This window comes from Crocuta crocuta, unplaced genomic scaffold, assembly GCF_008692635.1.
Source record: "Crocuta crocuta isolate KB4526 unplaced genomic scaffold, BGI_CrCroc_1.0 scaffold17, whole genome shotgun sequence".
NCBI classification, from domain to species: domain Eukaryota; kingdom Metazoa; phylum Chordata; class Mammalia; order Carnivora; family Hyaenidae; genus Crocuta; species Crocuta crocuta.
In genome coordinates, this window is record NW_027532041.1 from 8,138,009 (window position 1) to 8,156,519 (window position 18,511).

General features: G+C 35.4%; 1 protein-coding gene across 1 annotated transcript in view; it reads right to left on the bottom strand.

The window, feature by feature from the left end:
• PDE1A (phosphodiesterase 1A) overlaps positions 1–14,715 on the bottom strand; it is a 186,169-nt gene extending 171,454 nt beyond the window's left edge. The window contains exon 1 of the mRNA XM_077776329.1: positions 14,633–14,715. Coding sequence (XP_077632455.1) covers positions 14,633–14,694 — 62 coding nt within the window. The 5' untranslated portion in view covers positions 14,695–14,715. The remainder of the gene's footprint in view (positions 1–14,632) is intronic.
• Positions 14,716–18,511: the final 3,796 nt, after the last annotated feature.

An 18,511-nucleotide genomic window follows, 5' to 3' on the forward strand; every position in this document is an offset into this window, starting at 1 on the left:
AATCTCACAGTTCCATGAGTTACAGCCCTGCATCAGGTTCTGTGTTGACAGTGCAGAGCCTGCTTGGGAATCCCCACTCTCTCTCCCTCTATCCCTCCCCTACTCACTCTATCTCTGTCTCTCTGAAAATAAATAAATGGACTTAAAAAAATTTTTAAGGAAGATTAAGATTTGTTAAACTGCCTCCTTTTCCAAAGTCATAGATTTCTAAACATGGTACTTAATCTAAAAATTAAAACTCAAGCACAAACACACAGACATTCAAAAGAAAAGATGTTTAAAGTCTCTGGAGGGTAACAGTAGGGGACTCTTTTGCCATGCTGTATTATATAATGAAAGTAGACTGGACTTTCAGATAGTTAATTGCCTCATCCTAGAACTGCCTCAACTATCCAAAATGCTGAGAGAATGCTCAAACTCTGAATGTGTTCAGGATTAACACAAAATATTTTTAATCCACTTTATGGAGGTATGAGAGACATATGAAAAGCTGTACATGTTTATGCTTACTTGATGAGTTTGGAGATAAGTATATTTCTGTGAAACTGTCACCACTGCTAATGCCATAAACATATTCTTCACCTCCAAAAATTTCCTCCTGCCTTCTCTATTTATTATTGTTAGTAATTATCATTATTTTTGTGATAAGAACATTTAAAGAAGATATGCTCTATCAGCAAAGTTTTAGGTATATAATGTAGGCACTATGCTTTTCAGATCTCTAGGACTCGTTCATCTTGCATAACCGAAACTTCATATTAGAATAAAAACTTTTTTCTGAACTCAAGTTATAGTAAAAAATCCTTCTGATAGTTTTAGTTTACTGGGTCCATCTGATTTCCAATTTTTAAATAATTATTTATTTAAGCAATATAGTTGAGCACTAACTTTGAGCCAGGCACTAATCTAAGCCCTTGGAATATGGGGATGAATTCACTTCACTTTCTCATAGTTTAGTGACATGCGATCAGATATATAATAGTATTTTGAGCTGAGAACTATTACAGAGGTGTGAACAAAATCTCACAAAATGACTAAAGTGGGGAGTATTAACTCTGGATGGCATAGAGGACAAAGGGAAGTAAAGTCATTCTAGGCAAAGTACATCAGCAGGCATATGAGAGGTCATGTCATTATCATAAAACCATATAGGTCCAAGGTTACGGAGCTAAGGATAAAGATAGAAATAGCAGAAGACAAGGTAAGAGGAACAGTCTGGGATCAGGTTACAAGCAAATTGTGGGATTGTAGAATGGAAAGTAAACGGGATCGTATTCAAAAGCTAATAGGGAGTCAACTGAAGCTTAAAAAGTATATATTTAATACTATCAAATTTGATTTTGAAGAAATTAGCTTGTGACAGAAAGGAAGTTGAACTAATCTAAAAAGACTATTAACAGAAACTATATGCTAATATGCTAATATGGTAGAGACAGATAATAAATTCACTAAATATTTTATTAATGGACATGTATTTTTTATTAATTTCCATCCCTCATGGATTTGAGATTATTTGTCAAATGATGGAAATTCAAAGAATATCAGTTACTTTTAATGTTCTACAATTTATATAGTTTATAAGATATTTAGGCTGATCCTCTCCAATGTACCAAAGTTTATACAGGTCTCACTCCTCCTATGAGGAAACTATTTGAAGGTATTTAAAAACTACCCCTGGGGCGCCTGGGTGGCTTAGTCGGTTAAGCGTCCGACTTTCGCTNTCATCAGGCTCTATGTTGACAGCTCAGAGCCTGGAGCCTACTTCAGATTCTGTGTCTCCCTCTCTTTCTGTCCCTCCCCTACACATACTGTGTCTCTCTCTTTCTCAAAAATAAATAAACATTAAAAAATTGTAAAACCGACCCCTGGGGCACCTGGGTGGCTCAGGCAGTTAAGTGTCTGACTTTGGCTCAGGTCATGACCTCACAGTTTGTGAGTTCAAGCCCCACATTGAGCTGTCTGCTGTCAGCACAGCACTCACTTTGGATTCTCTGTTCCCTTCTCTCTTTGCCCCTCCCCAGTTCATGCTCTGTCTCTCTCAAAAATAAACATTAAAAAAAAAAAACAACATTTTAAAAAACCCACCCCCAAAAGATTGTCCCTAAGTCAATATTGACAACTAAGGAATAGAAAGGAAAAAAAAAAAAATCAACCAGACTAAGTCAACAGGAGTACATTCCTTTTACACACCCATTTGTTGCTTAATTACAAAAACACATTACTTTAACCTTATCAAAGTTGGTTCTAACTCCTGAACTACACTCCTTAGAAGAGCTCTTAAAAACTCTTGAATGCTGACAAAAACTGAGGACTGATGGATGTGGGGGGAGGGGGGGATGGGCATGGAGGAGGACACTTGTGCGGATGAGCACTGAGTGTTATGTGGAAACTAATTTGACAATAAACTATTTAAAAAAAAAAAAAAAAAAAGAGCTCTTAAAATGCCACTCCTCCCAAGCCACTGCCAATTGCTATCTGGGGAACTTTTATAATAATATACTTTGGTTACTCTACTTTTTTAAAGTTTTGGTTGAAAACAATGGTTTCTTCCTCTTCATCTACATAGCTTATAACTCTAGCATAAAAAAGAAAGTAAATTTCTTTGGTTATATTATTTCTTCCACTGAACTGCATATTAACTGAATGAGGTCTTATTTTACAGTAGCAGTGATTAAAAGAATAGAGAATTTTTCATGTCTTATTTTTTCCAATGTTTATTGATGTATAACATGCATATAGAAAACTGCACAAATATTAAGTTAAAACTTGATAAAGTTTCACAAAAGAACATATCATTGGGACCAAGACCAAGAAATACATACAAAACATTATCAGGATCTCAGAAGCTCCACTGATGCCTTCTTTTAGTTCTTAACCAACCCCTCCAACAAGGAGTAACCATTATCCTGACTTCTAACACCATAGATTAGTCTTGCCTATTTTTGAATTTATATAAATGGAATTATGCTGTATGTATTCATATATCTGGCTTATTTCATTCAGCATTATCTCTATGAGATTCATTTATATGGTTTCTTATAGATATAATATTTTTCCACAATTTGGAGTATTTGGATAGTTTTCATCTTAGGGCTACTTAGGTAGTGCTTCTATGAACATTCTTGTCCATGTCTTTAGATGAATATATGCATGCATTTTTATAAGGTATTTCCTCAGCAGTTGATTTGCTTGGTTATAAAAAAATGCTTATGTTCAGATTTAGTGTTCTGGCTGTTGTATCTTTATTCAAAGATCAGGAAAAATGGTTTCTCCAAAAGAATGGATACATAAAGGGCTGGCTATGTAATTTTAAAAGTTATGCAAACTAAAAATACAGGACCCTTTTTTAAAAAAGCAAGAGAGAGAGAGAGTCGGGTGAAACCTGCTTCCACAACACACCAGGCCCCACCTAGGGGTGGTCTTGAGGGAGAATTTCTGAGAATATGAATTCAACTGAAGTAAAATATATTTGAACAAAAACATATAATGGCAGAAGAAGTAAGTGGTAGCTATTATCACCAACAGGCCAGTCCACCTTTAGAAAGACAGACCTGGGAAAAAAGTTCATGCAAGGCCTAGAAGCAGATTCTAATCCACTTTGGCATAGAATTCTGTCATTCCAGGCTTCTCAAATATGGTCAAGAAGAGAGGCACACACAGACTCTAAGAGAACATTTCTCTATGGACTTGTCAGTCTGTGAGGTGGGAATGACCAGAGGAGAGCCACAGCTGGGACCACAGTACAGACCCTCAGTACTCAGCTAGGACAGTACTGACTGCCACCACTACTACTACCAATATCACTCTCATGAGCTGCCTCACCCATCTGTCTCTACTCTCTGCCCCATTATATTATGATCCCTGATTTTCCTCATCCCAAGGAATGGCTCTGGTTGTTATAACTCTGTATCCTATAGAACTTCTTTTTATCTTTAAAAATTATGGTATATTCAAGATTAGCTTATAGTGAAAGATGGCTATTTTGCGTTTCCTTATTTCAACAATATTAACAAAAAGCACACTGACCAATAGAGCATGTTCTTCTTGTAATAATTTGAAGGAAAATGGGCATTTGAAATAGGCAGACTGTCTTCTAGGGACTCTAGAAGCAAGTTCACTCATCTCTGATACAGCACCACTGGGGCACTATAGACGATTTTGCCCTCGTAGTTCACTGCTTCTACGGTCTAACCTGCTGTTTCTCTAAGTCATCATCAAAATTTCCATTCTTTTCAATAGCTGTAAGTGCAGTTAAGTGCTTAAATCTTCTAATACATTAGTAACGGATATAGTTAGGGACAGTTCCTAGATGATTGCTTTCCTCTGTCTCAAAATGATGAAATCCAGTTTCCTAGAGAATAACTTTGAAAGCTGTTCGGTGATTGACCACATTTGAGAGATAGTTTTTATGACCTGATTATCAAGTGAGGGATAATCAATAGTAGTTTATTCTATAAAAACTAAAGATAACAGTGAATGTGAGATCAAAATATCTGACAAGGTGATTATCAGAGAATAAATTTTATATCACAAATTTTTCCATGCAGGTCACAAACCAGTCATTTCATTCAAGGTGTTTCAGGTGTCAGTGTTGGCATCTTACACTGACATTTTAAGATCAGTCACAGCAGTCTGTTCTAGCTTCTGAAGGTAAAATTAGAGCCAAGACCCTGTTATCCCTGCTGTGTTGTGTGCATGTAAACTTACTGAAGGCAATGCATCTGAACCATAGTTAGTTAATATTAATAACTTACTCGACGTTCTAGGAAATAATCTGGATTAAGAAGGCGACTGGTAAGCACATAGTTTGTCATGTACACATTCAGGGAGCCACGTGCAAAACAAATACAAGAAATATGCACACAAACCTACCTAAAATAAGGTTATGCATGTGAAAACATTTACGCTGCGATGTGATAGAACGTTCCACAGCTCTCTAGCATTCCTGCAAGACTGCAGGACCATGACTGCTTTTCCCCCGAGGCAATCTCTCAGTTTGTGTTTACAGTAAGCAACCCTCACTGCTGAGGTCATGTTTCCAGGACAAAGAGCAGGTTTGCCTACTCCTAGCCATGAAAGGGTGGATTTCCCAAGCTCAGTGTTCCTCAGCTGTGATGCAGTCAATGTGTCCATCTGAACCCCTGTGGGACTTGGGAGCTTGGCTGGTAGATACACATGTGGATACTCATAAAGCTTGCAGGGCCCTGAGGAATAAAGCTTCTTGCTTCTGACCTAGAAGTCTAATATCTTTTGACAGCATCTCTGAGGCAGTTACAGGCCAATTTATTAGCTTTTAAATAGGGTTGAATTCATTCCAAGACAAAGGAACTTAAATATAAAATACTAAACCAAAACTAAAATGGAATATGCAAATAATCTAACTTTACATTTCATTTACAAGGATAATAGAAAGAAGGAAATAAACTAAAGAAGAAAGGAAAGAAAGAAACTATTTCATAGACAGCAAGACAAGAACATTCAACTGGCTGTAAAGTAATGCTCATCCTCTAAAAACAATGATTAATCATGTGTGTGTTCTGCCCAATTGCCAGCTGGACTAGAGGAGTTGCCTACAAGAGTTGACTTGATATATGACAGAAAACATTTAGTTTAGATAAGATTTTGTAAACAAAATACAGCTGCTACATTCCGTTAAGCAATGAATATATTTCAAGTAAAGGAAACCATTAGCCAACCTGCTTCTACACTGAGAACTTTAAAATAATTTTTTTAAATCAGCATTTTAACCTAGTATACCTTAAATATGTGAGGCATACATAAATCAAAATCCAATACTTGAATATTACATTTCAGCTGGGCTGGGCCTGAGAGCTCTGATGAGATAACTATAAAGTTGTGGTAGTTAAATATGAACATTTGGATTGGCAAAAAAGTACCCTGACAACTGCTACCCTAATTACATATGGAAAAGTCACATGTATTTTACAGCTGAAAGCAAACACTGATGGTCATAGCTGATATGCATATTGAGTTCAATTATACTTCGATTTCACCAATTTTCTAAATATTAATCAGTTATTTATTTAAACTGCTAGCATTCATCAATGGTAGCAGCTTAATTGCACTTGCTAAATCCAGAATTCTTTGGTGTGAAATGCATATTATTAAAATCAAATACACTTATGGAATGCAAATGTAGGCTTACTTACTGATTGATTTACATCTGAATGTATATGTTCTAATGCTTGCCTTTCTGTACTTGCTAATGCACCTGGTAAAAAAAATATGTAAACAAAATATGGATAACAAGGGGGATGAGTAGGAGACTTGTAACTCACATGAATATTTACCATTAGCCAATCTTTCTCACACACACCACAAACATAAAATGCAAATGAGTACATATATGTGAATACTCTATTGCCAGTTATATCAATAGCTGAATTATACTTAAATAATTATGAATAGCTTATCTTTAAAACTTAGCAATTTATCTTCATCAATAGATAATGAATTAATTTCTCAATTTGTTTTGCTTTCATACTACAGGGAAGATAAGTTTAAGTATATATGTATATTGTAAGACTTTAGCCAAAATGATTATTCTAAAAAGTAAATTTTATTCTGATATTTCTTGCTCTAACAAAATAATTCTAGGTTTGGAAGTAAAGTTGTAAAACTAAAAAATATACAAAAAATCTTGCAACCATTTCTGAATGACTAGATTTCATGTCTACATGTTTTACATGGCTTTTATTATAAGCATATATCGTTCTTATCTGTATTTTACATGTATTCATTAATACTAAAATCATTGCTATCAAATTCAAATTACCTAAGGCATTTATTTCTTAAAAATAATTTCATGGTAATTTTTTTCAAAAGGTTTTACTTAAGGTCGAGTTTGGCAGCAATGCTGTTTCTATGACAACCCTTTATTTCAGTATAGTTCCTTCAATGCAAGATTCAAAGTGAACAATTCTAATTGAAGACACATTTAATGAAATTTTAGGTTTTTGATTTCAAATAACTCTCCCTTTAAAATGGTTTGTTTGTGGGGTGCCTGGGTGGTTCAGTCGGTTGAGCATCCGAATTCAGCTCAGGTTATGATCTCACAGTTTGTGGGTTTGAGCCCCGCATCGGGCTCTGTGCCGATGGCTCGCAGCCTGGAGCCTGCTTTGGATTCTGTGTCTTCTTCTCTCTCTGCCCCTCCCCTACTTGTGCTCTGTCTCTGTCTATCAAAAATAAATAAATGTAATTAAAAAATTAAAATGGTTTGTTTTCAACATTTTCAAGTTGCTTTGAGTTACAGAGATTGTGAAAGAAATGAAGTTTACCAGCAATTTTATAAGTGTTGTACATATTCCAGGATAGGAAAGTCTGAGTTGGGGAATATCTAACTTATAAGAGTTGCACAATTTGAAAACACCTCTAGGTGAGTTTGATTGTAACAAAGCTTCTAAACCATCTTCCTGATTGCTGATATTAACACACAGTTGAACCATAAAAAAATACAAAGATATTTTACAAAATTGCTGGAATCCCAGAGACAGAAGGCTTTAATAGAGATTACGGAATGCTTTGGTAGAACAATAAGCTACAGATCTAAAAAAAACAACAAATTACATACCTTGGGGATGTATACTATGTTAAATACATTTGTGCATCTATTTGAAAATGAAAAATATCTTGAGAATTTTTATTAATACTAATTAATAATCATTAATTTACTAAAATAAAACAGAAATTTCTCATTGGCTTCTTATGATCTAATCATTTTCTGATAATTGTTCTTATGACGTAACATTTCAATAAGGTACTGAGAGGAAAGAGAAACAGCAAAGAGGGAAGTAAAATAAAGAAAGAAATGAGAAAAGGAATACCAGAGAGGAGAAGAAACATAGGTCTAAACACTCAGGTGACATCAATACTTTCTATCACCAAAATCAGTTTATTGCTTTAAATCATCTTAATGCAATTTAAGGGAAAACCTTAAAAAACAATATAGCATGGAGCGCCTGAGTGGCTTAGTTGGATAAGCTTCTGATTCTTGATTTCAGCTCAGGTCATGATCTCACAATTCCATGAGATCTAGCCCCACAGCAGGTTCTGCTCTGACAGCACGAAGCCTGCTTGGGATTCTCCCTCTCTCCCCCCCTCTCTCTGAACCTCTGTCTCTCTATATCAAAATAAATAAATAAACTTTAAAAAATAATATTACATAAATTATCACAAGTTGACTGGACTTTCTTTAGAACAGGAAGTCAATCTACAATATTAAAAGACTAAGATATATTGAATTATCCTGTCAACAAGCTTTGGAGACCTGTACAAAGTTCATTTATTTCTTTGGCTATTGGATCATTATGATTCAAATAAGAATATCACTACTTCCTGTAATAATACCCTGGTGAAAAGATTTATGAAATTTGGATGTTTGTACAGAATACCTCTTGGTGTTTTCTAAAATTGAAATAATTCAAATTAAAAAAACAAAAGTACGCAATAAATTACTCTCAAATTCATATTAAATACCCAATAGCCACTCAAGACACTTCATCTAAAGAAAAACTACAGGACTCTTCAATATGTTTCTGCACTATCTGTGAGCTTTTCAAAACACTTGGCCTTTGAAAAGATGGTAAATACTTAAGACCACAAAGTTCACTCTTCTCAACAGAGCCTCATAATAAGGTTTTACTCAAAGTCTAAACAATAATATAATTCCTAAGAGTGAGAATATATTATTACAATGCCCTTTTTGATTCTTAGTTGCTAAATTGCTTTGGATGGAGCCTGAAAGAAACGAGCTTTATAACTGCTTTCTCTAAGTAATGCACATTCCAGACATGACTTTGAATTGCTCCATTATGCATTTCAAAGAGAGCTCGTTTGACCTAAGCACATGCCTCAAAGAAATAACTTTACTGTTATCAGATCATGAAATATATGGTATTAGATTTCCAAGCAATCTGTCCTGAGGCAGCATTTGGCCCCACTGAGGCCTGAGCTCTAAAATTATAGATTAAGAGAGATGGAGGCGAGCCATGCAGTGGCACAGCTTTCACTGTGATGAGTACTGCTGCTGTTCTTGTCTCTAGTGGATGGATATTTGTTGGTTGCCTCTCAACCATTTCTTAGTCACCTTCCCTTTACCTCACAGTTGCATGAATTTCCCACTTCTGTGTTTTGGGTGCAAAAGATTCCACCCTAACATTCAGTTATCTTTTCAAGATAGATTCAATGAAATCACCTTTTCATTTAAATCCTTCAATGGCTTCCTAGTGCTCATATGTTCCTGAGAAGCTATAAAGAGCCTGATTCCAACCTTCCTTTCCAGAATTATCTCCCTCAAATCTGATATTCCCTCCCTTCAGCAAACTTAATCAATCACTTCTTAAATCTGTATTTTCATACCCCCAATATTTGCTCATGTGCTTTCCTCTGCATGCTTTCTAAAATGTTAACATGCCTCCAAGTGACCTCCTATTTTAAGTTTGGTCTGACTCAACCTAGCCAGAATTAATCTCTCCTCCTTTGTCTCATCCTGCAGTGATGTTTTTCATCCCCTCTCATCTCCATTTCCTAATCACCATAGTTTTTCATCTACTTATATCTCTGTGCTTCCTCTAGCATTCCATTCAGATTTTTTATCATAGTATTCATTGCAGTGTATTATAGTTTGTCTACATACACTATATGCAGTTGCTTTCCTAACACACTGAGTTTCTTGTCAGCAGGGTTACATAGTAAATAGGTAACATTTATTGAGGGCATACTAAGTGCAAAGCATGATTCTAAACACTTACCATGCATAAACCCATTTGATCCTTAAAACAACCCTAGAAGGTTGGACTATTAGCATCCCAATGTTAAAAATAAGGAAATAAAGGCAGAGAGAAGTAATTTCTTCAAGGCTTTGTTTCTGGTTATTGTAAGAAACTATATTCATACTCAGGTCCTCTAACTCCATAACCCTTGTTCCTAATTAATCTCCTATACTGGCTTTTCCCTTCTTTTCTTCCTCCCTCCCTTCCTTTCTTTCTCTTCCCTTTCTCTCCCCCCTTCCTTCCTTCCTTCTTTCCTTGACTTTTCAGCGCCTATTGTATTTTCTAACATGTAGCTATACGTGTTTCTTGAGCAAATTAATTAACATTCTTTGAACACATATGAGTAAGTCTTAGGAAAATGTAGGCACAGCGTCTTCCCAAATCTAAGTTAAATTATACATAAACAATTCTGTTTCCTTAGTTTGAAACTGATGATAGCCAGAACCCATTTGAAGCAAACTTTAAGTACACTTTCAGAGCACACTAATTCATTTTATTTTTTTAAAAAAGCAAAACAAAAACAAATATGTTAAAACATTAAATTGTGTAATAAATAATGGCAATAAACCCCTCTCTCCTATACTTGAAAGATTTTATTGATTGACTTTATAACGTAAAACTGCTTTTAGAGATGACAAATTTACAAGCTTTCAGCTGACACATCAATGATTAATGTAAATGACTTTTTCAGCTTGAAATCCGTATCTACGTCTAAGGATTCAGATGCCTAAGTTTATATCTGTACTAATACATTTCCCTCAGTTTTAAACATCATTTTTATACATCAAAAAGATTACTAACGTCACTTTAATTATTTTTTTGTTTGTTTGATGGCCATGTCAGTATACTAATTGAGTACTTAGAATCAGTATGGGATTGTATGTCATAGACACACACTATGCTGCTAAGACTAGAGCTCCCAGAAATCAAGAAAAGTAAAAGGGAAAAGGTTACAGAAGGCATTTTCCCATGAGCTTTTATTCCCTGCATTCATAAACCTTCCTGTCTGAGGAAATTCAGATGGTCACGCACACCAAAAATTACCCAGCAAAGAAGGGTAGGCTTATCCTACGATTGCCAAGCAATGACGTGTTTATTTAGCTTTGTTTCTTGAAGACAGTCCAATGATTTTCTACAGTTCAAGCCCTGAACTCCTAAATTGTATAGAGTCTTCAAAATGGAATCCAAATACCATGAAAGAAGTGCTACAGAAGTGTCAATGTAGCATTCCTCTTCCTCACAGGGATTATCTTATATATCTACACATTTAAAATGCATGACTCTGGGCTCCTTTTCCCTTCCTGATTACATCTACTCCAGACGCTGACTTTGACACTGTTTGGGAACATTCAACATAGATACCACTTCTGGAGAAGACATGATGAATTACTACATGTCCTAGTACAAATTTGTTTGTGATTAATCTTAGATTTCATTATCTGACATGGAAGAATCATATTTTACATGTCTTAAAATATTAACTTCTTTATCGTCAGCTTTTAAATTTGTATAACCCTATCCATCATTCACAGAGAGTGAGGCAAGAGATCTGGCAGGTATCCCAGTTTTATCTAACTTGGTTTAGAAGCTAACTATAGTACACTTCGTGAGGCACTGTGGGGGCAGCTGAAAGATCTCACTAGAACACTCTTTCAATTGCAAGACCAAACATAGGGATAGAAGATCCATTATTTTTATTGTTTGACTCAGTATGAAACAGTTTTTTTTCCTAACTTGAGGTTGATTTAGCCATTAGGCACAGTGGGCACACTGCCTAGGGCCTATGCTATATTTAGACATTCATGGAAATTTTCTAATTTTAACTTCCTTTAAAATATGAAGAAAAAGTGAATATAATGATAATGCATGTATCTTAAGGAATTCCACTTGGATTTTTTTTTCCTTTGGTGAAAGGAGCCCCAGAAGGCAAAAGTGCTCATGGCCCAAGAAAGTCAAAATGCAGCCCTGATCATAGTTGATATTTTTGCTGAGTGGACTCTTGACAGGCTTTAAAATATTATTGTGGTTCTCAGAGAAAGAGCCTTAGACTAATAAACAAGTCTTGGGTGCACAAGTTATAACTTTTGTTAAGTGGACAAATCACTTAACCTCTTCTACCCTCAATTTCTTTATCTATAAACAGGAGTAATAATATCAGTGGCTTATGTATTTGGCACTCTCCTAGTTACAAGAATTGACTCATTTAATCCTATCACAACTTGGAAAAGGGTTGAGCTAAATGAGGCAGACACTATAATCACCATTACACACCTGCCTAAGCTGAGGACCTGAGGGTTGACCTGATTTCCCGAAGTGCCTACAATTAGGGTATGGTAAAGCAAAAATATGAATCCAATCTGATTTGAACATCTGTTTTCTTTCAGAGTCACTGGGAGGATCAGTAGACAAAGGAAATGATTTCTAAACACCTAAGCATCATTTAAATGTAAAATAGTTACTTGCAAATGATGGCATTTGCTTTGCTAACATTTTTCCCCCAAAGGATTTTTTGATTCAAATATGAGAGCTACATATAGATGGAACTACTTGTTTATCATCTAAGTTTTATTCCAACTCATGAAATGGTAATAAACCTAGTCTAATATGCATGTAGGTGTGTATAATGTGTTATTTTAGTCATGCATATGTATATATTATGAGGATATTGCTGGTCAATTATTAAATTCAAATTAAATTTGAAATTATTCAAAAGATAGTAGGGATATTTAAAAAAAAAAAAAAGAAAAATTTCATTCAGTAGGAAACATAGCCACTTTACAAGCAAAATGTTGAAAAGCCAGACCACATTTTTCTCCATGTGGAAACCTTACTAGAGAAAAGGCAAGTAAGGCTCTAACTCATAAAAGATAAGGGAACTAAAGTTCTCCCACCTTTCACTGTTTGAGGAGGCTTCTGCTTTTCCCAACTGCCAAATACTCCAGTTGAGGGGCAGTAGGGGCTAAACCATCCTGGGCAAAAGGAACAGTTTCCATTGCCAGTTAGAAGAAATACCACAGAACAGAACCCTAGAATGTTAGTGGTGAAAAGGATGTAGTTTAATATCTGTTGTCTCCTCATTTTATGAAAATAAAAAACCAACGCCAGGCTAGAGAGATGATTTGAGCATATTTGTGGCAGAATCTGTTTGCTAGTCTTGTATTTTCTTCATAATAACATTAGAAGTGTTAGTGGGAGGAACATGTATTCATTCTGCAAATCAAGCCAAAAGACCAAAGAGATGACAGTTTAGACTTATTAGTAACTGGAGAAAGCCCCACCCCACACCTTTGTTGGGGCTGAACATGACCAATCTTACTAAGAATTATTGGGAAGCACAGCCATCTCCCACCAGGACAGAAATAGGTGAGGAAAACATTAAATAATGGCAAACAATCACAAGAATGAAAGGTGACCAACTCTGTGACGCACAGAGTTGAGAGGGCTCCCAAAACACAGGATTTTTGGTACTAAAATTGAAAACCAGGTCCCAGAAAAACCTGAACAAGATGCCAAAGACATTGTGTTCCTTTAAATTTTCAATTTGCATTTATATCTTCCTTTTATTTTCAGATTTGTCTGTTGAGAATGTGGCTGTTGATATTTAATAACCATACAGATACAAGCACACACATTCCTATAGAGAACAGAGAACAGAGGGAAGGAAACAACATACAAATCCCTACTTCAATAGTTGAGGAGAGGGAGGGAGGTAAACCATGAGAGACTCTTAAATGCTGAGAACAAACTGAGAGCTGATGGGGGTGGGAGAGAGGGGAGGAGGGTGATGAGCAGGGAGGAGGGCATTTGTTGGGATGAGCACTGGGTGTTATATGGAAACCAACTTGACAATAAACTATTAAAAAATAAATTAAAAAACAAAAATAAATAAATAAAAGTCATGAATTTGCAAAAAAAAATCTTTACTTCAAAGACATGTTCTAATAGTGGAAGAGAGATTGAAAATAAACACAAGAAATAAATGAAGTACATAGTATGTTTAAAAATTCTAAGTGTTATCGAACAAAACAGAACAGAGAAGGAGAACTGACCCAGAGAAGCAACTTTTTTTTAGGAGGATGGTCAGGGAAGGGCCTCACTAACAAGCTGACATTGGAACATAGACTTGAGGGAGATAAAAGAGTGAGGCATGTGGATTACTGGGGAGAAGTGTGTTCCCAGCAAAGGGAATAACACATACAAGGACTCTAAGCAGGGAGCAAGCTTTATATTTTTGAAGAGGAGTGAAGGTCCAAAGTGAGGTGGGGGCAGGGTAATAAGAGATGAAGCCAGAAAGAATATTCAGATTCTCCAAGCCTGTTCAGCTGCATCATGCAAGGCCAAGTAGGCAAAGTTGGACAGCCAAAGACATTTAAGATAACAGTAATCACAGAATGGTTTTATCAGGATGAATTAGAAACTAATGCCTCTAGAGACTAGTAGGGCAGTGGTACCAGTGAAACTGAACTACAGATACGAGGTATGAGAGGCTTAGAATACAGATGAACATATGTAATAATTATATGATACTCATAATCTCATGAGTTTTATAGACTGAGGAAAGAATCAGTACTTTTCTTGTTTAAAAATAAACATAGATAAATTACTTTGGAAAACAACTATTCTATATAACATGAATAATGCCATTTCACATTTGCTAATAATTTGTTTTCTACCTTAATAAGAGGCAACGGTGATATTAATTACACTGATATTAATAAAGAAAACTAACCCATTTCACAAATATGTGTGAATTTCATAATTCTTAAATTTCATAACAGATTCACACTTGAGGAAAACATTTCTGATGTAACAAATACAATGACTACAAAGTCAACACATACCTTCCAGAATTAAAGTGTAAGCCAAAAGATATTTTGCAGATGTATGTGGTATTAGCCAGCATCTGGTCTGTGACAGTGGTGGTATGAAGAGCTGGAAACACTACTGAACTGTTCTGAAGTGGGAAGATGTAATCTAATCCTCAGTAGCTCTCTACTGACTTGAGATCTCTTCCTCCACTCCTTACACCCTTCACATCTGGACTACTATCACGGGCACTGGACTATTAATCAACTTACTCCTGCTCCTCTCCATTCTTTTTCCCATTATCATTCCATCTGCAAACATGATTATGCACTCATGACATCCTCTTACCTAAAATTCTTCAGGCACTTTTCTTCAACTTCAGAATAAATCCTAATCTTCATTTTGTAGCATAAAAGCCATTTCTGACCAAATTTGTCAAGGTCTCATTTCCTGATAATTCACCACATGGAATGTACATCTGTTGTCTCTTTTATGCCCTCAGTAATGTTGTTTCTTCTCTCTACAACTAGTGTGTTGCACCCCCCATCCCAATTTCCTCACTTCCATTATTCCTTGCTCAATATTCAACTTCTTTATGAAGCTTTCCTTTATAGTGCCTCCCCTCCCTACTCATCCTCTATGTCTCCAAAGCAGATCCTTTAAAAGAGTTATAACACTGGATTTTAACAGATGCTTTACTTCTCTGTTTTTGCCACCAGGCTGAATTATTAGAGCCTGGGAGCAGAGACTGACTCATCTTTGTGTCACTAGAACTTAAAACAATGTCTGGCATTTAAGTGATACTTTTAGAAAAATAAAAGAATGAATAGTTTGATGAATGAATAAAATAGGATTATCATTTTGGGCAACTTATTTAAGCCACAGCTTTTAAACTATCAAGATATTTTTATTTTGCTATCATTCACTTTTAACATGAAACCAGATTTTCATCAAATTTCAACCATTAGCATCTGCATCAGGGATAAGTACCTATGTACAGGGTTTGATATAATAAACTCATATATTATCTGCAATGCCTGTAGCAATTTTCTTTTCAACCCCTAACAATGTGGCAACCATGTATTTTAAAATTTCATTTATAATTATGTAATTACTAATAAAATCCAAAAATTGCATAATAAAGTAAATTTATACAGCATTGACTTTCAGGTTGTTTTCTTAGCAGCACTGTAAGACCTCTGTCACACAAGATCTCGTACAGCATATACAAAGTAGTAAAAGTAGAAACCACAACTATTCAGGTTGAAGCCAAAATGGGGATACCCAGACTTCACCCTTATTTTCCCTTCTTACTTTCCTCCTGTGGGTCTGCATCATGTTATTGCTGTATTATTTAAGAATATCTAATTCTGCTAAGTAGAAAACAAGAAAAATGTGGGGGGTGAAACTCACAAGAAGTATTAAGTATTGATGGTGAACAATCCATTGGCTTCTAAGACATAAGTAAAATTCATGAGAAGTGTTAAGCATAATTAGGAAAAAAAGTATAATTAAAATATAAATAAGTAACTTATAAGATATAGATATCTATCCCTTACAAATAGAACAAATGAAATATATGATAAAAATAAAATGGAATAAACAGGAGCATCACTTATAGTGGAAACTGATACAAAGACCAAGTCACAAGGAACAAATCTGCCACCTCTATATTTAAAGGTGTATTATCACTGAGTCAGCCCCCTATTTGTGACATATATCATGGTTCCATTTTGGTCCCATGTATGTTTCACCCTACATGTGCAGAGAAAAGGCAAGGCTAGTCATCAAGTCAGTGGAAGTGAGAGCAGCTGACCAGGTTCTGCCCCTAAATACCTCTAGTAAAACAAAAATGTATTAACTCCAGGTATCTTCCTTCCCTAAGCCTCTTAGTTCAATATAAGTTACAGCCACATCTTAAATAATAAAGGCGAATGTAGCAGAGAGAGAGGCAGGACATGTATATGTTGTGCAACGTAGGACTCCAGTAAGATGTTCCTTCCCCTCTCTTTCAACCTATCGCAGGTATTTTAACCCACCTCCAACTCTTTCCTCTTGCTTCTTTCTATGACTTTTCATTGGGTTCAGTAAACTATGTGATTCAAGTACCTTAGTTTGAGTCTGTGAATCTTTCTGTCTCTTGGCTCTTGGGAACATCTGTCAGTTAATAAGCTTGGAGACTACCATTGCCTCAATGTAATTTCCCACATGACAGGGGTTCCTGAGGCTGTTATCTGTTTGGAAAGTATGATTATAATGCAATCTTATAATCAATATTAGTCCACTTTTATAAGCCTTTCATTAATCTTAACTATTATCAAACACAGTTGAATTTAACATGGCTTTTACAGCATTCCCAGACTATATTAGAACACTTTGTTTTTACAAAAACGTATTCTGAATTCTTTTCTAGGAATCTTATCCTTTACAGGAAGTGCTAGTATATAGCTCTGACATTCCATTACAGTTTCACATCAAAATACTTCCAACTTTCCTTTCATCTTTCAATGCTATTCCTCTGACTTACATGCTCTGACATTTTATTAAGGTTATTCCAATATGGAGTTATCTTAATGTTACTCTTCTTGATGAAAAACTTTTAAGATTTTAAAATAAAACAATTTTTAGGTTTCTTTGCAAATCTATAATATGTCTTCACAACACTAAAAACATAAAATACTCCTGGAGTACTGATGGACATTATATTAGGTTGAACTACATGAAACTGACATTTTTGTAAATCTAAAACAGCCAGATATTCGTAGTTTCATATAATTCAAATTAATAGATCTACTGCTCTAACCATTATCTAGCTTAGACCCCTTAAAACACATAATAATTTTAAGCATCTGATTGAGTACTTTTAATGTTTCTATTGGCTTGTAAGTCAACTTCTCTCATTTTGGACAATTTTAACCTATGAAAAGTTCTTCCTAATTTTGAGTAAAAATCTGCATCACTATAACTTCAGTTAATGAGTATGACAGTTATATTCTCTATCATGCAAGCCACAACACTTTTGAAATAGGACACTCTTAGCAAATGTAACCTGAAATAATGCCAGGCACATAAACCAGTACAACCATCCTATGTATGAGTCACAATGAATATATATGGCTCCTCCTTTACAAGCTATCCTTTAAAATAATGGATGATTTCTACTATTGCTGTTTGCTCCTACTTAAATGCAGTTGAACATGACTCCAATTCTTTGGTTCATTACTCTGCTGGCATAACTTTGAATCCTATGCATTTAGCTTGTCTTAGTTAAATATGTACACAAAGGTAGAAGAATCAAATTCAACTGAATTCTAACCTAAAGCTTCTCAATCACAATTTACAGACCTAACACACATCCTTAAGTTAAATCTTGGTTGTAAATCACGGGTTCCTCATTTGTTCCATCTCTTTTTTATCCTCTTCACCCTACCTTCTTCTTATTTTCCCCTTTCTCTTAGCAATATCTGGGGCCTGAAATGACAGAATTAACATTATTTAGACTTGCCTTCGTTTCTCAACACTAAAATTGCAGTGACCTGTTTTAGAATCCTTTTGATTGAATATAAGTACAAGTATCCACTTGCCAGCAGCTTGTATAGAAATCTATTTCAGGGGCGCCTGGGTGGCTTAGTCGGTTAAGCGTCCGACTTTCGCTTAGGTCATGATCTCGCGGTTCGTGGGTTCGAGCCCCGCGTCAGGCTCTGTGCTGACTGCCAGCTCAGAGCCTGGAGNTTTAAAAAAAAGAAATCTATTTCATATTGTCCTCTGTGTAACTGAAATCAAACTAAGAAACAGAAAGAGTGTATGAAACTTATTACAGGGCTTTATACCCAGTAGATACTCAGTAAATCAATGGCTCTCACTTCTGCTATTTACCATATTCTTTCTCAGTGTGTCACCAAATGTTGAAAATG